General features: G+C 39.0%; 1 protein-coding gene across 2 annotated transcripts in view; it reads left to right on the forward strand.

Moving 5' to 3' along the window:
• The window catches only part of SGCG (sarcoglycan gamma), a 95,776-nt gene that overhangs the window by 61,040 nt on the left and 13,603 nt on the right, over nucleotides 1-21,133 (forward strand). For both annotated transcript variants that reach the window (XM_015120736.3, XM_015120737.3), the window contains exons 4-5: nucleotides 2,482-2,569; nucleotides 12,898-13,017. In XM_015120736.3, the coding sequence (XP_014976222.3) occupies nucleotides 2,482-2,569; nucleotides 12,898-13,017 (208 nt within the window). The remainder of the gene's footprint in view (nucleotides 1-2,481; nucleotides 2,570-12,897; nucleotides 13,018-21,133) is intronic.

The raw sequence follows: 21,133 nt of genomic DNA on the forward strand, positions 1-21,133 counted from the left end.
TCTGCCATTCCCATATTAGGTTCAAGTTTGAAGTAGTTAATTATGTATGTAAATGATGTGGTGAATTATACTTGCCCTCTAATCTACATTTTTAAAAAGTATCTTAAAACTTTCAACCTCATCAACCTCATAGGGTATTGATAACTCCTATAGCAGTTTTGATTTATCTTTGGGTCATACCAGTTACCCCTTATATTGTTAACGGTCTTTTTATACACCTCTTTTGTAGCTCCTTCTATGTGTCACGCACTGTTGAGAAAGGTAATAAAAAGTTCTATGTTCTGTGACTCTTTCACTATTCCCTAAGGTGTAGTGTTGACACAATATCTATATTCAAACAGGTACATTCAGAGTTCAACTGATATGAATAGAAAAATAAAATGTTCTCCTTTTACCTTGCTGTCACTCTCTAAATGGCGTAAAATTTTTCTAAAAGGTGTCATTAGCTAATGATAAAAACTGAAAATCCCTTATGTAAAATTTTAGAAATGATAGTAGCGGTAGTTGTACAATACTGTGAATATACCTAATGTCAATCTATGATACACTTAAAAATGGTTAAAATGGTAAATTTTATGCTATGTATAACTTATATGCATAGCATATATATTTTTAATACAATAAAAATTGTTTTAAAAAATCAAAAAACAAAAACCTGAAAATTGTATTCACAATCTATAGACTTCAGTTTTCTTACCTAGAACATGGAAATAAAGTCTCTGGACTTCACAATGAACATCAGTTTTATTAAAAATGTACATGTTGATTGTTTTAAGGTACTTCTTAAAAATGTAGATTAAAGAGCAAGTACAATTCAATATTAGGGATTGCATTATTGTAGCAGCTATGAATACAGTTTTGTTGGTAATATAGACACAGAGCCACTTCTGCTCTGTCACTGCATCAGTTAAAAGATCTTTACCCTGTGAACACAGAATGCCCAGCTAGCCATGGAGTAAACTAATAGGCGCTTTTAGTCTCACGTAACAGGAAGCTGGAGGGGGCAGCTGCAGCTTCGGTTCAGCACTAAACCATGTTAGGGCCAGAGTATCTGCCAGCCACTGGCCTGCCCCTCGTAATCACTTGACAGTTGTGAGGCCACGTCCAAGACACATAGCCAGGAAATGTGCAGTGCTGGTGCATGTGCCTCTTCCACAAGGAATGCAAAAGCTTGCCTAGAAACAAATATATTAAAAGGAAAAGGTTATACTATACTGTACTATCCTATGCTATACTGGATATACAAAATTTGACTCAGGAAAATTGATCTTGGTAGAAATGTGGTCATCAAAGAAAACTCAGATTTTCAAAAGCCACTATGGACAGCATTCATATAGACAAAAATTAGTGAACCAAATGTTTTTAGTAAATTTTATTGTAGAAAAAAATCTATTGAAAATTTATCTTAGTAGGAAAATATGGTAATACTTTACCTGCGTGGAAAAGTTGTTCAAGGAATTAAAGTAGCTTGTAGTGGGGAAAAAAGAAAGAAGTAAAAATTTAAAACACACACACACACACACACACACACACACACACACACACACAGAGGGAGTGAAATAGCCCATAATGCTACTCACCAAGAGACAATCGCTAACATTTGGAGTAGCTCTTTGGCAGTTTTCTCTAATATTTCCGTAGTTATTGGCCAATTCCAGCATTGTACTTAAGTCAGTTTTGCTAATTAATACTATTCCCTTCATAGTTAGCATAGCTATACATTTTACTTCCTCTGAATTTTTGATTTAAATACATTGTTTTCTCTATTTTTTGTTTAAGTTTAATTCTGTTTGTTTTAAATAACCAACTCAGACTGCATGTGCTTTTTCAAAACTATTGTTTACTGATACATAAAACTGTGCTTTGAAATTTATTTTTCTTTCTATTCTCTGATGTCTGTTTTATTGTGTATTTTCTAACGTCTTAAGCTAAATGCTTAGTTTATTTTTAACTTGGCGAGCAAGAACAAAGCGGTCAATACCACAAATGTGTCTGTAATTGTAACTCTGCTGTATACATCGATTTTTTTATTTTGATAAAGTTTACTTTACTTTACACTATAAAAATACAAATGTATTACAAAACTATGGAAATCGAGTGTAGCAGGAAAAAGTATATGTCATTTCTATTAGCTAGAACTCCACCGTTGTTGGTGTCTTTCCTTGACATAGTTGTGACCATATAGCTCTGTTAAATTGCATATTTTTCTAAATAATTCATATTTTTTCTGTCCCTATCTTGCATTTGGGGCTCATTTTATGATTGTTACTCTTTTATCTTTCAATAAGTACTCAAAATGTTAAAATATATATATATATGATTCAGGACTTTTTAATTGTCTTAGCCACAAATTTATAGAATTTCCAGGATCTGTGACAATGGGTAAATAATTTTAAATAAATCCTAAATTGACATAGAATTATAAAGATGTAATCATTTTAAACAGTACGTATTTTGCAAATTTTATAAATCCCTTTCTAGGACTCATCTCTGCTTCTACAATCAACCCAGAATGTGACTGTAAATGCGCGCAACTCAGAAGGGGAGGTCACAGGCAGGTTGAAAGTCGGTGAGTCCAGCTTCATCATGGTATTTTGCATGCATGTGGTCCATGAATAGTGCTAAATGGATGCATTGTTTTTTCTTCTAAAGAAATCAAAACTACTTATGAACAAAGTATGAATTTTCTAAATATCGTGCTGTGTTGACCACAGAATAGCACCACAGAGTGGGGTGGGGGGTGAGGGGACAGCCTGAAGTGCTTTGATTAGAGTTATTTTTGTTCCAAGAAACAGAGGACAATTAAAGCTAGTACAAGAAACAAATGTTTATTGTAGGTTACCAAAGACTCTTGCAGCAACCAAAGGAAAGGAACCCAAGTAGCTGGCCTCAAAGAGCACAGAGACCTGTGGCTGAGAGCCAAGAATAGATTCAGTTCCCTCCCTGTTCTTTCTTCTCTTCTCTCTGCTTCTCCCCATGTGTTCCATTCTCCTCCTTTCCAGTTTATCTTTGCCACCATTTTCACTTGGCTGTATCACTTCTCACTGTACAGAACCTACAGGGCCTCCCTGATTCTTATCCGCTCGGCTGTAGTTATCAACATCACACAGTTTAGTCTTCGATTACGCAAATTCTAAGTCCACAAAGTACTCTAATTAGCCCAGTTCATCTGTCCCACCACATTCCATCAGGTCAGTCAGCTACGTACACCCATCCAGTCAACTAAGACGGGAGAATAAGGTCACATGGGAGCGAGGTCACATGGAATCCTATAAACGGAGAAGATCAGCAAGAAGAAATATAGATGAAAGCAATATCGGAAGAGCAAACCAGCTGGTAAGAAGGTGGTAAGAAGGAATGCAGGCCAGGCCTGGTGGCTCATGCCTGTAATCCCTGCACTTTGGGAGGCCAAGACGGAAGGATTGCTTGAGCCTAGGTGATTGAGATCAGCCTGGGCAACATCTCTAAAAAAATAATTTTAAAAATTAGCCAGGTGTGGTGGTGAATGTCTGTAGTCACAGCTACTGGGGAGGCTGAGGCAGGGAGGATCACTAGGAATTCGATTCTGTGGTGGAGGAGAACCTTTGTCTGAAAAAAAGAGAATAAGAATGAGAAAGGTATGGCCGGGTGTGGCGGCTCAAGCCTGTAATCCCAGCACTTTGGGAGGCCAAGACGGGCGGATCTACCCAAATAAGAAGGAACCAGAGAAATAATTCTGGCCGTATGAAAAAACAGGGTTTTATAAAACTTTCAAAAGCTCACATTGAGTCTCCAGCAGTGGATCCAAACCAATGAAATCTTTGAAATACCAGATAAATAATTCAAAGTGTTTATTATTAAGTTACTCAAGGAACTACAAGAAAAAAGTGAAAACTAACATGAAAACTTTTTTTATTATTATTATCCTTTAAGTTCTAGGGTACATGTGCAAAACATGCAGGTTTGTTACATATGTATACATGTGCCATGTTGGTGTGCTGCACCAATTAGTCATTTACATTAGGTATATCTCCTAATGCTATCCCTTGCCCATCCCCCCACCCCACAACAGGCCCTGGTGTGTGATGTTCCCCTTCCTGTGTCCAAGTGTTCTCATTGTTCAATTCCCACCTAGGAGTGAGAATATGCTGTGTTTGGTTTTCTGTCCTTGCGATAGTTTGCTCAGAATGATGGTTTCTAGCTTCATCCATGTCCCTACAAAGGACATGAACTCATCCTTTTTTATGGCTGCACAGTATTCCATGGTGTATATGTGCCATATTTTCTTAATCCAGTCATATCATTGATGGACATTTGGGTTGGTTCCAAGTCTTTGCTATTGTGAATAGTGCTGCAATAAACATACGTGTGCATGTGTCTTTATAGCAGCATGATTTATAATCCTTTGGGTATATACCCAGTAATGGGATTGCTGGGTCAAATGAAATTTCTAGTTCTAGATCCTTGAGGAATTGCCACACTGTCTTCCACAATGGTTGAACTAGTTTACACTCCTACCAACAGTGTAAAAGTGTTCCTATTTCTCCAAATACTCTCTAGCACCTGTTGTTTCCTGACTTTTTAATGATCACCATTCTAACTGGTGTGAGATAGTATCTCTTTGTGTTTTGATTTGCATTTCTCTGATGACCAGTGATGAGCATTTTTTCATGTGTCTGTTGACTGCATAAATGTCTTCTTCTGAGAAGTGTCTGTTCGCATCCTTTGCCCACGTTTTGATGGGGTTGTTTGATTTTTTTCTTAAAAATTTGTTTAAGTTCTTTGTAGATTCTGGATATTAGCCCTTTGTCAGATGGGTAGATTGCAAAAATTTTCTCCCATTCTGTAGGTTGCCTGTTCACTCTGATGGTAATTTATTTTGCTGTGCAGAAGCTCTTTAGTTTAATTAGATCCCATTTGTCAATTTTGGCTTTGGTTGCCATTGCTTTTGGTGTTTTAGTCATGAAGTCCTTGCCCATGCCTATGTCCTGAATGGTATTGCCTAGGTTTTCTTCTAGGGTTTTTATGGTTTAGGTCTAACATTTAAGTCTTTAATCCTTCTTGAATTAATTTTTGTATAAGGTGGAAGGAAGAGATCCAGTTTCAGCTTTCTACACATGGCTAGCCAGTTTTCCTAGCACCATTTTTTAAATAGGGAATCCTCTCCCCATTGCTTGTTTTTGTCAGCTTTGCCAAAGATCAGATGGCTGTAGATGTGTGGCATTATTTCTGAGGCCTCTGTTCTGTTCCATTGGTCTATGTATCTGTTTTGGTACCAGTACCATGCTGTTTTGGCTACTGTAGCCTTGTAGTATAGTTTGAAGTCAGGTAGTGTGATGCCTCCAACTTTGTTCTTTTGGCTTAGGATTGTCTTAGCAATGCCGGCTCTTTTTTGGTTCTGTATGAATTTTAAAGTAGTTTTTTCCAATTCTGTGAAGAAAGTCATTGGTGGTTTGATGGGGATGGCACTGAATGTATAAATTACCTTGGGCAGTACAGCCATTTTCACAATATTGATTCTTCCTATCCATGAGCATGGAATGTTCTTCTATTTGTTTCTGTCCTCTTTTATTTCATTGAGCAGTGGTTTGTAGTTCTCCTTGAAGAGGTCCTTCACCTCCCTTGTAAGTTGTATTCCTAGGTATTTTATTCTGTTTGTAGCAATTGTGAATGGGAGTTCACTCATTATTTGGCTCTCTGTTATTGGTATATAGGAATGCTTGTGATTTTTGCACATTGAGTTTGTATCCTGAGACTTTGCTGAAGTTGCTTATCAGCTTAAGGAGATTTTGGGCTGAGACGATGGGGTTTTCTAAATATATACAATCATGTCATCTGCAAACAGGGGCAATTTGACTTCCTCTTTTCCTAATTGAATACCCTTTATTTCCTTCTCTTGCCTGATTGCCCTGGCCAGAACTTCCAACACTATGTTGAATAGGAGTGGTGAGACAGGGCATCCCTGTCTTGTGCCAGTTTTCAAAAGGAATGCTTCCAGTTTTTGCCCATTCAGTATGATATTGGCTGTGGGTTTGTCATAAATAGCTCTTATTATTTTGAGATGCGCCCCATCAATGCCTAGTTTATAGAGAGTTTTTAGCATGAATGGCTGTTGAATTTTCTCAGAGGCCTTTTCTGCATCTGTTGAGATAATCATGTGGTTTTTGTCTTTGGTTCTGTTTATGTAATGGATTACATGTATTGATTTGCATATGTTGAACCAGCCTTGCATCCCAGGGATGAAGCCAACTAGATCATGGTGGATAAGCTTTTTGATGTGCTGCTGGATTCGGTTTGCCAGTATTTTATTGAGGATTTTCGCATTGATGTTCATCAGGGATATTGGTCTAAAATTCTCTTTTTTTGTTGTGTCTCTGCCAGGCTTTGGTATCAGGATGATGCTGGCCTCATAAAATGAGTTAGAGAGGATTCCCTCTTTTTCTGTTGATTGAGATAGTTTCAGAGGGAATGGTACCAGCTCCTCTTTGTACCTCTGGTAGAATTTGACTATGAATCCATCTGGTCCTGGACTTTTTTTGGTTGGTAGGCTATTAATTATTGTTTAATTTCAGAGCCTGTTATTGGTCTATTCAGGGATTCAACTTCTTCCTATTTTAGTCCTGAGAGGGTATATGTGGCCAGGAAATATCCATTTCTTCTAGATTTTCTAGTTTATTTGCGTAGAGGTTGTTTATAGTATTCTCTGATGATAGTTTGTATTTCTGTGGGATCGGTGGTGATACCCCCTTTATCAGTTTTTATTGTGTCTATTTGATTCTTCTCTCTTCTTCTTTATTAGTGTCGCTAGTGGACTATCAATTTTGTTGATCTTTTCAAAAAAGCAGCTCCTAGATTCATTGAATTTTTGACGGATTTTTTGTGTCTCTATCTCCTTCAGTTCTGCTCTGATTTAGTTATTTCTTGTCTTCTGCTACCTTTTGACTTTGTTTGCTCTTGCTTCTCTAGTTCTTTTAATTGTGATGTTAGGGTGTCAGTTTTAGATCTTTCCTGCTTTCTCTTGTGGGCATTTAGTGCTATAAATTTCCCACTACACACTGCTTTAAATGTGTCCCAGAGATTCTGGTACATTGTATCTTTGTTCTCATTGGTTTCAAATAACTTATTTATTTCTGCCTTCATTTCATTATTTACCCAGTAGTCATTCAGGAGCAGGTTGTTCAGTTTCCATGTAGTTGTGCAGTTTTGAGTGAGTTTCTTAGTCCTAAGTTCTAATTTGATTGCACTGTGGTCTGAGAGACAGTTTGTTGTGATTTCCATTATTTTACATTTGCTGAGGAGTGCTTTACTTCCAACTATGTAGTCAATTTTGGAATAAGTGCGATGTGGTGCTGAGAAGAATGTATATTCTATTGATTTGGGGTGGAGAGTTCTGTAGTTGTCTATTAGGTCAGCTTGCTGCAGAGCTGAGTTCAAGTCCTGGATATCATTGTTAACTTTCTGTCTCATTGATCTGTCTAATATTGACAGTGGGGTGTTAAAGTCTCCCATTATTATTGTGTGGGTGTCTAAGTCTCTTTGTATGTCTCTAAGGACTTGCTTTATGAATCTGGGTGCTCCTGTATTGGGTCCTCACATCTTTTATTTTTGTTTCATGCAGGTTGTTTCTGTGATATTTGGGAGATAGATATTTGTAAATACTTTGTTTTGTGGGTTATAATTTTAGCATTAAATTTTTTTTTGTCATATTTAACGCTTTTGACTTGAATTCCACCTTGTCTGATATCAGGATTTTTATCCCAGCTCATTAGTATTCATTTCCTGCATTACTTTTGTCCATTCCTTAAGTGGCTTCTCTCTAAGTCTCCTCATCCGTCCTTCCCATGGCTTTTGCTTACCATAATGCCTGTGATGGAGCAGGCGTGTGAGAAGTTGTAGTCCTGGCACTTGTTAATTTTTCTCCCTCAACTCACAGTTCTGCCTTTAAGTAATGCAAGGGTTTGGTTTGTGTGTGTGTGTGTTTGTTTTGTTTTTATTTATTTATTTATTTATTTTATTTTATTTTATTTATTTATTTATTTTTTTTTTGAGACGGAGTCTCGCTCTGTCGCCCAGGCTGGAGTGCAGTGGTGAGATCTTGGCTCACTGCAAGCTCCACCTCCCGGGTTCCCACCATTCTCCTGCCTCAGCCTCCTGAGTAGCTGGGACTACAGGTGCCACCACCACGCCCGGCTAATTTTTTGTATTTTTAGTAGAGATGGGGTTTCACTGTGTTAACCAGGATGGTCTCGATCTCCTGACCTCATGATCCGCCCGCCTCAGCCTCCCAAAGTGCTGGGATTATAGGCGTGAGCCATCACGCCTGGTTTGTGTGGAATTTTTATAGCTGTGAAGCTACTCCTTAGAGTTTGGGGATGACCTTTTGGGAAACTGATTACTATATAGCCAGCGTGGTCATCAGCCACCCAGAAGTCCATCCTTTTCCAATTTAATCTATGAAATTTTTAAAAATCATAGCATTATTTTCATGGCTATGTAATATTTCAAGGAATATATGTAAAATAATTTGATTCACTAATTGGAATTAGATTTTTTTCAATTCAGTTAATGCCACAATTCATAATTCAGGCTACCCTTTTACATGTAATAGGTTATACAATAAATATTTGTTAAATAAGTGAAGGGAGGAATGAATAAAAGATTGTGTAGGATGGGATGGGCTGATAAACCAGTTGGCAGGTAGGATAGTGTTCTAATGGTTGGATTATATATATATATTTATATGTATATAATTTATTATATATAGATATATTTATATATAATTATATAAATATTATATATATTATTTATATATATTCACTATATATATATATACACACACACACATATATATATAGTGAAATGAGGAGGTTAACCTTTACAATGATTATTACAGTCATGGTTTCCAGATGGCAGAAGATTGGTTAAAAGTGATCATCTGGCCGGGCGCATGGCTCATGCCTGTAATCCCAGCACTTCGGGAGGCAGAGGCGGGCGGATCATTTGAGGCCAGGAGTTCAAGACTAGCCTGGGCAACATAGCAAAATCCCATCTCTACTGAAAATACAAAAGTCAACCAGGTGCCTGTAATCCCAGCTATTCGGGAGGCTAAGGCAGGAGAATCGCTTGAACCCGGCAGGCAGAGGTTGCAGTGAGCTGAGATCGCACCACTGCACTCCAGCTTGGGCAACAGACTGAGACCCTGTCTTTAAAAAAAAAAAAAAAAAAAAAGATCATTTTACAGCATTTTTGGAAAGCTACATCAGTTTTGCTTATAATTATCAGGGACATTTACTAGAAATAACCTAAGTTTCACTGGCATAGCATAACTAGCTTTGTTTGCTCAGGGACTTCTCAAGCCTCGTCTCTTATTTTATCTCATTTTATTTTATTTAACACCAGTAAAGGTCGTTAGTGCCAGGCATATGAAGTGGAACTGTATAATACAAGATTATGCCACAAAAGTAGTAGCGCTAACAAGCACAGCTTTGTGCTTCCAGCCCAGTCCTTTCTCTGTGATACCATATTTGCACCAGCAGAATATATGTTTCCTTTTTTTAAAGGACTTTGTGATATTTGTTTCTAAATTATTTTATTTTAAATTAAAGATATCCTAAGGAACAAAAGAAGGTTGCTGATGAGACACATTATATGTAAGGGAGAATTTGATGGTATTTTCACCAGAAAAACCCTTAAGCTAATTTCCCAAACTTAATTAATCAGATCACAAAACCATTAACTTTTTCTCTTTGTACCAAAGCCTTTCATTAAAAATGGGACTGTACAGATAGCTCTTTTCTTATCAACAAGGTAGAATTTAAATTTTATTTCTTAAAGACCTTTACTGCAAAAGACAATTACATCCTCAGCTTTAATCAGTGTCCAACTAGGTTAAAGAAACTGCTAGAATATTAATAAAAGTTAGAAAATTAATTACAAACTCCATAACTATTGAAGAACAGTACAGTTTTCTCTGAAGTGGAAAGCGTATTTAAATTTAAACATGCAGTGTCTATTTTTAATAAAATGGAGATGGGATTTTATTCGCCGCTATGCCTTTGCTCAAATAGTTTCCTTTACCTGGAGATCCCTGTTCTTCCCTCAACAGGGAAGCATGAATTCTTCCTTTTTTGTTTTTTGAGACAGTGTCTCGCTCTGTCACCCAGACTGGAGTGCAGTGGCCCGATCTCAGCTCATTGCAACCTTCACCTCCCGGGTTCAAGCAATTCTCCTGCCTCAGCCTCCCCAGTAGCTGGGACTACAGGCACACGCCGCCACGCCCAGCTAATTTTTATATTTTCAGTAGAAACAGGGTTTCACTGTGTTGCCCAGGTTGGTCGCGAACTCCTGAGCTCAGGCAATCTGCCCGCTTTGGCTTCCCAAAGTGCTGAGATTACAGGGGTGAGCCACTGCGCCCAGCAGGAAGCATGAACTCCTTCTTCCAAGTCAGTTCAGGCATCGCGTCTCTGGACGCTACTCTTAGCCTGGATGGATGGACCATGAATTCCTAGTCAAGACTCTGTCATGCTTGCATCCTAATACTTAGCAAGTTGTCCTGAAACCAGGCTTACATGCTTTTCTTTTTAGTGAACCACAGAATCCTCTGCGCTGGGAGCTATATCTCACTCATTTGCACATTGTCAATGCTTAGCACAGAACCTTGTACATAAAAAGCATGCAATAGATTTGTACTGAATGGAACCATTCACTTTCCTGCATTTTATTTGATTTGAGTAACAATTTATGTGTATTTGCTGCACAGACTTACTATGAAACTAAACTTATTCATTGAATATTTTATCGATGTAATAACTACAGAAAAAAAAATTGTCACTTAGTTCAACCCCTTATACTTAATAAGGCCTCTTAGAATTGTAAGATGAACCTCTAGTGAGCAAAACAATGAACTCTTACTGGATTAATTATTCCAATTATTTCTCAATTTTAAAGTCAGGTAACTTGGTAGTCACCATTAAATGCAAATCGGTGTTTATATAATAAATACACAGGCATATCAGTGACCCAGAAGAGATAAACAGGAACTCTGAGTCTCAGATTGGGGAAAATAACATACAAATACCAAAAAATAAAGTGAAATTTTTGTTTTTTAAAAAAAGGAGATATAACATAGAGAAAAAAGTCAACTTTATAACCGGCACTCTTGCCAAAAATATTTATTTATTTAAATAAAGACTCACTGGAGGGTTTTAAATACAAATTAATAAAATTAAGAACACTTGGATGAGCATGTCCAAAACTGATCAACGCATTAATAGAAAGGCTTTACTTAATTTCTACCAGGTATCCAAAAATTTTTTTGAGAACTGTTAGGGTCAGAGGAACACACACAAAAAAATTATAAGATATGACTTATTTTCTCAACTTCTTTTTTTTTTTTTTTTTTTTTTTTGAGAGGTAGTCTTGCTCTGTCGCCCAGGCTGGACTGCAGTGGTGCGATCTCAGCTCACTTCAGCCTCCACCTTCCGGATTCCAGCAATTCTTCTGCCTCAGCCTCCTTAGGTAGCTGGGATTACAGGCACGCACCACCATGCCCATCTACTTTTTGTATTTTTAGTAGAGATGGGGTTTCTCCATGTTGGCCAGGTTGGTCTCAAACTCCTGACCTCAGGTGATCTGCTCGCCTTGGCCTGGCAAACTGCTAGGACTACTGGTGTGAGCCACTGTGTCCAGCCTCAACTTAGAGATAAGAATATAGGCTGGATGTGGTGGTTCACACCTGTAATCCTAGCACTTTGGGAGGCCGAGGTGGGCGGATCACCTGAGGTCAGGAGTTTGACACCAACCTTGCCAACATGGTAAAATCCCATTTCTACTAAAAATACAAAATTAGCCGGGTGTGGTGGCACATGCCTGTAATCCCAGCTACTCTGGAGGCTGAGGCAGGAGAATCACTTGAACTTGGGAAGCGGACGTTGCAGCCAGCAGAGATCGTGCCATTGTACTCCAGCCTGGGTGACATGAGCGAAACTCTGCCTCAAAAAAAAAAAAAAAAAAAAAAAAAGAATGTAAAGCTAACATAAACAAATTGAGGAACTCATAGTTTCTTAAGTAGATGATGAAGGCTGTACTCTAGGGAGATTAATCCATGAGGCCTGGGTTAGAAAGTTTGGAAGCATCAAAGAGGAATTGGGGAACACATGATGAGTGCCTGGGGTTGGTGTGTAGCTGAGTGAGTGGGAGGTGTGACCTCACCCTCATGTCTGGATGGCACAGGGTGAGTGAGCACCCACAGAACACCTGCTGAATAGATGAAAGAGCTGGAAGGCAGTGGGTCTAGAGCTCAGGTGAAGGGCATAAGCTTGGATACAAAAGTGAAACAGAAGGCATGGCAAAGTCAAACATTTTTTAGGGGAAGGGCAAAAACAGGAAGGTGTTCTTCCACAGTGATGCTTGTTTTTCCCGTGGAGTAGAGGGTGAGCAGCTCTTCTGAGAATAATGGTAGAGAAAAAATTCAGGATACAACTCATCTTCTAGATTAACTTTGACCATTAAAGTGAGCCATTTGTAAGATGGTCTTTCACAAATCTTACATTTCGGAATGTGAGATTCTTAGGTGGTTAATAACCAAAAGAATACAAGTTTAACCACGAATAGGAGAACCATATTATTTTGGGCAAGTATTTAAAAATCTTAAAGAAGAAACTCTTAAATAATGTATTTATACATATATTGATATAGGTTAACATATGTTTGACATAAATTAATTTTAATAATATGATAAATTTAGACTTAAAAGTTGCAAAGTTTAATTACAGAATCAATCAGTACCACTAATGCTAACAAATACCAAATCTTTAGGTACTTGGTTTTGTTGGGTTGACATGGCATGTGTAAAAATAGAGGTTTTGACACTGCTTGTAGTGAACAGTTTATAATAAACTGTTTTAATTAATTCTTCAGGTCCCAAAATGGTAGAAGTCCAGAGTCAACTGTTTCAGATCAACTCCAACGACGGCAAGCCACTATTTACTGTAGATGAGAAGGAAGTTGTGGTTGGTACAGATAAACTTCGAGTAACTGGTATGTACTAATTCGAGAAATACACAACATTCCATGGAGTACACATCTGCAAAAACACATTGTACTATTGACAAGCTTATGTGGAATCTTTCAAGCAGATAAGAGAGCTTGAATGTATTGCATTTTCTCCATTGCAACTCTCTTGATGCTCTCCTAGAAGAACAAAATCCTTCCTGCAGATCTTGGCCCACCCTTCTTCCACCACAGTTTTACTCTTCGTCTCTTTCTTTCTTTCGTTCTTTCTTTCATTCTTCCTTTCTTTCTTTCCGTCGTTCTCTCTTTCTTTCTTTCTCTCTTTCTCTCTTTCTTTCTTTTTCTTTTCTTTTTTTTTTTTGTTTAGACAGAGTCTCGCTCTGTTGCCCAGGCTGGAATGCAGTAGCCCAATCTTGGCTCACTGCAACCTCCGCCTCCTGGGTTCAAGCGATTTTCCTGCCTCAGCCTCCTGAGTAGCTGGGACTACAGGCACCCACCACCATGCCTGGCTAATTTTTGTATTTTTAGTAGAGGCAGGGTTTCTCCATGCTGGCCAGGCTGGTCTCAAACTCCTGACCTCAAATGATTCACCCACCTCGGCCTCCCAAAATGCTGGGATTAGAGGTGTGAGCCACAGCGCCCTGCCACCCTTTGTCTTTTTCTAACTAGAGTAACCCACAGACTTATCAAATGTCACTGTTATCTGTGCAGTTCAAGTATCTGTTTCCCAAGTTTCTTTTATTCTCATCATATCATGTACTTGAATTCCTCATATTTCTACAAAAAAGTTCTCTTTTTGAACTAAAAGTTGAATACCGGTCTCATAGGACTCATTTTTAAGACTGAGAAGAGACCATTTTATGAAAAAAATTTTTTGGAACATACTCTAAATTCACTTGCTAAAGACAAGAAGACATAAGCAGACACTTGTTAAATCTATCGCAGTGCCTTTCTGTACTACTGTGAAAACCAATAGCGATGTTATTGTCTCACACAATCCTATCAATACTCCCAAATGAAAAACAAATAATATTTCCTGGCCAAGGAAGTAGACTCCACCCTATTACCGGCCCTAACAAATCATAACCTAATGTTGCATACTCTAAGACAGTAATGTATCTGGTTTTGTTACTAAAATGAAAGACACTAGGGCATTTAGTTAAAGGAAATTGGTCATTGTCCAACAAAGCACCTTGAGCATCAGAAATGCACTGTTGCGTACGATAAAGAATATGGGCTGGGTAGACCAGGATTCAGTTCCTACCTCTGCAATTACTAGCTGCATAATTTCAAGTAAGTTAATTTTTGTTTTCTGTTTCCTGACTTCTAAAAGTGAGTTGATAATGTCAACTGTACTATCATTGCTGGGTTAAGTGGATCAAGTATGCAAAGGACAGCAGAGTTCTTGGTAGAGTATCATTGCACTGCAGGGCAGTACAATCTGCAGGGAAAACAGTCTAACAGCTTAGATCGCTTCAAACCAAAGCCTTCCTACACAGAGAATCAGCAAAATGAACTTTTCCTTAGCCCAGGACTCCTTCTGGGCCATGACATCAATTAGAGGAACAGATGAGAAAAATTGATAAGCAACTGTATTGTTTATTACCTGTATGCATGCGTCAGAACCATCCAGAGGGTTTGTTTAAAATATACTGCCGGGGGCCAGGCACAATGGTTCACACCTGTAATCCAAGCACTTTGGGAGGCTGAGGTAGGTGGATCGCTTGAGCCCAGGAGTTTAAGACCAGCCTGAACAACATGGTGAAACCCCATCTCTACAAAAGAAAAAATAGAAAAATTAGCCAGGCACAGTGATGTGTGCCTGTGGTCCCAGCTACTCGGGAGGCTGAGGTGGGAGGATCACCTGAGCCTGGAAGGCAGAGGTTGCAGTGAGCTGAGATTGAGCCACTGCACTCCAGCCCGGGCGACAGAGTGAGACCATATCTCAATAACAATAATAATAATAATAGTGCTGGCCCTCATCCCCAGAGCTTCTGATTCAGCAGGTCTGGAATGTGACTTGAGAATCTGTGTTTCTAGGAAGTCCCCAGGTGCTGCTGCTGCCACAGCTCTGGGGACCACACTTTGAGAACCACTGCCCTGGACTAACGTGAACCAGCAGGAGAAACAGCAGGTCAGCAATATGTCAATGCTCTCTGTAGAACAGCAGTTCCCCAACCATTTTGGCACCAGGGACTGGTTTCATGGAAGAAAATGTTTTCACAGTGTGGGAGATGGTTTTGGGATGAAACGACTTCACCTCAGATCATCAGGTATTAGATTCTCATCAGGAGCACGCAACCTAGATCCCTCACATGCACAGTTCACAGCAGGGTACGCCCTCCTGTGAGAATCTAATGCCTCCACTGATCTGATAGGAGGCGGAGCTCAGGCGGTAATGCTCGCTGGCCCGCTGCTCACCTCCTGCTGTGAGGTCCAGTTCCTAACAGGCCACAGACCAGGACCCGTCTATGGCCCAGGGATCTAGAGTCCCTGCTCTAGAACATGCATTCAAGTTGTCCTTTCAAAAGACAAGTTATAATCTTCTATTTCATAATTGTTTTTGCCTGAGGCACAGTTTTCTCCCAAACTCCTCCTCTGCAGTGCAGCTAAGCAAAATATACCCCACCTCTAATGACTCTACACTTTCCTTGTTATTTTGGTGTTGCAAACATTTCTAGTTCTTATTGCCAGAGACACCATGAACTGAGAGTGTACAAACGGTACAATTTTGAGCAAACCATAATTCTTCTCAATTTTCCAATATGTTATTGGCTTCCTTACATTTTGTAATGAAAGAAACTAAGAGATTCCACAGTTTTGATGTTTCCCTTCTTGTTTTGTCTCTATCCAAGGTCTGACTCTCTAACCATTGTCTACGGCAGGCTTTGTCGATCTTAACACTTTTTTTTTTTTTTTTTTAAACTTTAAGTTCACAGGTACAAGTGTAGGTTTATTACATAGGTAACTTGTGTCATGGGGGTTTGTTGTACAGATTATTTCATCACCCACGTATTAACCCAGGTTATTAGTTATTTTTGCTGTTCCTCTCCCTCCTCCCATCCTCCACCCTCCAATAGGCCTCAGTGTCTGTTGTTCTCCTCTATGTGTCCACATGTTCTCATCATTTAGCTCCCACTTATAGGTGAGAACATGCAGAATTTGGTTTTCTGTTCCTGTCTTAGTTTGCTAAGGATAATAGTCTCCAGCTCCATCCATGTCCCTAGAAGGGCGTGCATGATCACATTCTTTTTAATGTCTGCATAGTATTCCACATTTTCTTTATCCAGTCTGTCACTGATGGGCATTTAGGGTGATTCTATGTCTTTGCTATTGAACCTTAGCATTGTTAACATTTTGGGCTGGATAATGTTTTTGATGGAGATTGGGGGAGACTGTCCTGTGCGTTGCGGGATGTTTAGCGGCATCCTTAGCCATTTAGTGGCATCCTTAGCCTCACTAGGTGCTAGTAGCATTCCCACCCCACCAGTTGTGACAACCAAAAATCTCTCCCAACATGGCCAAAGTTCCCCATTATTGGGGGAGGGGGAGTAAAATCTCCCCCAATTTAGAAGCACTTAAATTTATACTGTTTCTCTGGAATTAGCATTTACATAGCATTTGCTGTGTGTCAGTGACTAACCTAAAAGCCTCCAGTACAAAATAATTCAGACATGCTTCCTTTTACATGATGCTTATACTTTGGCTGGGGAGGTGGAAACACAAATTAATTTGTTGGATACAATCAGTTAAGGACACTAAAAGATGTTTGAGCAAAAGCCTACAGGAGCAGCCCAGAGAAAAGGATTCATTCTGCCGGGTATGATGCGTGGAAAGAGAGGCAGAATAGGTCACCAGTGATTTCTCCAGGAAAGAGACATTTGAGCTGGTCCTAGAAAGATGGGTAGGAGTTTATCAGGAAGAAAACATAAGGATTAGCATTCTACACAGACTGTACTCATGAACAGATATTAATGGACAATTGCTGAAAATAACAATGGGTAACTTTTTTTTATACTTTAAGTTCTGGGATATTTGTGCAGAACGTGCAGGTTTGTTACATAGGTATACACATGCCATGGTGGTTTGCAGCACCCATCAACCCGTAATCTACATTAGGTATTTCTCCTAATGCTGTCCCTTTCCTAGCCCCCCGCTCCCCAACAGGCCCCAGTGTGTGATGTTCCCCTCCCTGTGTCCATGTGTTCTCATTGCTCAACTCCCACTAATGAGTGAGAACATGCAGTGTTTGGTTTTCTGTTCCTTTGTTAGTTTGCTGAGAATGGTGGTTTCCAGCTTCATCCATGTCCCTGCGAAGGACATGAACTCATCTTTTTTATGGCTGTATAGTATTCCATGGTATATATGTGTCACATTTTCTTTATCCAATCTATCATTGATGGGCATTCGGGTTGATTCCAAGACTTTGCTATTGTGAATAGTGCCACAATAAACATATGTGTGCATGGGTCTTTATAGTAGAACGATTTATAATCCTTTGGGATTATAAATCAGTGATGGGATTGCTGGGTCAAATGGTATTTCTGGTTCTAGGTCCCTGAGGAATTGCCACACTGTCTTCCACAATGGTTGAACTAATTTACACTCCCACCAACAGTGTAAAAGTGTTCCTATTTCTCCACATGCTCTCCAGCATCTGTTGTTTCCTGACTTTTTAATAATTGCCGTTCTAACTGGTGTGAGATGGTATCTCATTGTGGTTTTGATTTGCATTTCTCTAATGACCAGTGATGATGAGTTTTTTTTTCATATGTTTGTTGTCTGCATAAATGTCTTCTTTTGAGAAGTGTCTGTTCATATCCTTTGCCCACTTTTTGATGGGGTTGTTGTTTTCTTGTAAATTTGTTTAAGTTCCTTGTAGATTCTGGATATGACCTCTTTGTCATAAATCTACTTGGATTGACTCCAAGTAGCCTTTGGAGTTTCTCAGGTCAGCAAAAGCAACAGCAATTGACAGCCAAGGAAAGAGCAGTGGTAGGAAAAGAGACAGCGGCCTCACTCTGAGGACTGGAAAGAAAACCCAATTCTTTGCTTCTTTTCTCCGCTCTCGTCACTTGCACAGCAGCCCATAGCTCTGATGAAAGGGGAAAGTAAAGTCGCGCTCTCCTTAAGACGGTGCACTCGAAACTCCTGGCTGCACCAAGTCCCAATCCTGACTCGAATTGCCATTCTTTGAGTAATTAAGACAATTGCTATTGCTGTTGTTTTAATGACTCAAATAAGCTAAAACCTCTCTTTAATTCTTAAATAGCTTCCATTTAGACTTTAGTCAACTAGGCTACTGAATAATAGTTTTTAAGTGAAATTTATGGAAGCGATTACACAATTTCATCAGTTCAGTCTGAAATGGATTTAGGCCTTTGAGCAGGCGCATCTTCCTCCCCCACAAAATTAGCCACCAAGTGGCCAAAGTTAACGTTTCTTTTATTAACCCAAATTACAGAACATACCATTGGAATAACATCACAACGTTGTCTTCAAAAAACTATTCTACACCATTGCCAGAACTGACTTCTGCTAGATGACAAATTGTTAGTTTGGCCACTGTAAGTGTATTTTAGCTCCCTGGCAACAATTTGCTAGGCTTGGTCCGTTTCCCAATATTATCTTTAAAAACAGAGTTCTTTAATAGGATCCATTTCCCACCACTAATGAGAAAAAGTAAGATCTAGCAACAATCCCAATTCTTCATGCCTTCTGTGCAGCTAAGCAAGATCACATAAAGTCAAAAGTGATAGTGTAGAAATGCTAGAGTCACCCATAATTATAGCCAGTGACAAAAATGGACCTGGAGAACGTGTTCAGCCACTGAAGAAGTGAAAATAAACAAGGATGTTAAGTCGAAAAAGACGTGAAGACCGATATCTGGAAGGTGCTTTTAGGAGCACCACATCCTTCAAACACATACCCAAGGGCACAGAACACTGTCTGATGCAGCGCTGCACGCGCGGTCAGTGCTGTGCTGCAGTCAATGGTATTTCAGCTGAAAGGAACAAGAGTCCCAATTAAAACAGGCTTAAACTGCAAATCTCACATAGGAAGGCTGGGGAAAGGGTAACCCCAGGTTGTTGATTAATTTAGTAGCCAAGTAATATTTCTCTACCTTTTCTTCTCTGCAAGTATGTTGATATTTCCCTTTTTGGTTGCAAAATGATTCCATCAATTGCGACATCACTTGCTGCTGCAAAGACTTCTCTCAACATCTGTCTCTAAGAGGACCTCAGTGATTTGGCATCTCAAGTGACTCTCCCAGCTGAAATTTTTCTCATATTAAATTATTTGAATTTCTTTTGTATGTGGCATTTGGCTGGATTTATTTTTTGTAACATAATTTATTTTGATATTTAATGTGGAATTTAAAACATTCACATTCATTGTGATAACTGCTGTGTTTGGCTTATCTATGCCATATTATTTCATGATTTTTATTTTTAATCTTACCAAGTTTGAGTCTGAAAAAAGCCTGGTGTAAAGGGAGATAGAGTGGGACCAGATTATGCAGGGATTTGCTGGCCATTATAAGAAGTTAGGATTTGTTTTAATTCAATGGGGAGGCATGGAATTGTTTTGAACAGCGTACTCCTGGATTCATTATACATCTTAAGATCAATCCAACCATTACAAGGGAGGTTGGAGGAAAGAATGGAAGCAGTAAGACCAGTTAGGAGGACGTCAATTGTAGTACAGGTACTCAGTGAATGTGACCTGGATTGGGTGGCAGCAATGGTCAGAGAGGGAAGTGAATTACTCCAATTTAAGATCTGACAGCTACAGCCTTGCCCATGAATCGCATGTACGGCAGGCATCCAAGAGGACACTCAATGATAATATTTGCTTTGGGTGACGGCATTACTCTCTGGGTAATGGAGAGGCTTGAGGAGGAGGAGAATTCATTTGCAGGGCAGACAGCATCAACAGTTAATATTTTAGACACGTAAACTGAAGATCATCTGGGAAAACTGCCAAGTGCATATGTCATGTCAGCTATTGGGCGTGTGAGTTAGCTACTGCTCAGAGCAGAAGTCCAGACTAGAGATAAATGTGGGCGTCATCAACCAACTGAGCTCCGAAAAATGCCAACGGTAGAGGCCAAATAAAGGCAGAGCAGCCACCAAAGGAGAATAAGGGACAGGCAATGCGGTGGGAGGGATATTACAATAATCATTTTTCTGGTGTCAAGAGAGACTATTTTCTCAGAATTTGGACCCAGAAGAGATGACAGAAATTGTCACTGGATTTATTATTATGGAAGCCGTTGCAATCTTAAGGAGAGCATTTTTCACTGCAGTAATAAAAGCAAAAGGCAGGTTGAAGTGATTACAAAGTGAATAGGATGGGAGGCAGTAGAGGCATTATGTGGGGACATGAAGCGGAAGTTTGCCTGAAGAAGAGAAATGGAATTTTTTTGACATCACTTGAAAAGCCCATATCAGTCCATAAATGCTCGATGAATGCGTAGAATAAATCTTAACAAATAGTTATCAGTGTTGATACAAAAATGAATGCATACTGAGACACATAACATATTACTGTTTGAACAGAAGTATTAATATTGAATTCTATGTATTTCTATAACTGAAGGAACCTAGAAACTCAAAGAATGTAGCAACTTAGAGTAATTTGCCATTCAGTTGCTGAGCTCTGTCCAAGAGTGTCATGATTGCTGGGCTCTGTACCGTGAACTTTCCAACTGCCTTCATGACCATCTCAGTCCATCTTGCACCACAGTCTTACTACGGATCTTCATGTGAGCATCATTCATCATACAATGCTCTAGAATCCAGAAGGGAAGAATGGTGTTGAGTACTACTGCTTCACAGTAGAAACGGACATGTCTGATCTCAATGACAAGTCCATGTCTAATCTCAATGACATATTCTAAAAATAAAAAAGTTAACATTATTAGACTAGGCTTTCCTTTATTTTCCTTTTTATTTGTAATTTCCTATATAAATAATGCATATTATACAGGGTCATTTTAATGCATGATTTATATAATGATATTTTATAGTAGAACTTTTTTCCTGTCTAAAATTTTAGATTATAGGACTTCAAATAATATGTTTTATTTTCCACAAAGAAGAGGTATTACACCAATTATATTTCTTATATCATCTTGGTT

Source organism: Macaca mulatta, chromosome 17 (assembly GCF_049350105.2).
Source record: "Macaca mulatta isolate MMU2019108-1 chromosome 17, T2T-MMU8v2.0, whole genome shotgun sequence".
Classification (NCBI taxonomy): domain Eukaryota; kingdom Metazoa; phylum Chordata; class Mammalia; order Primates; family Cercopithecidae; genus Macaca; species Macaca mulatta.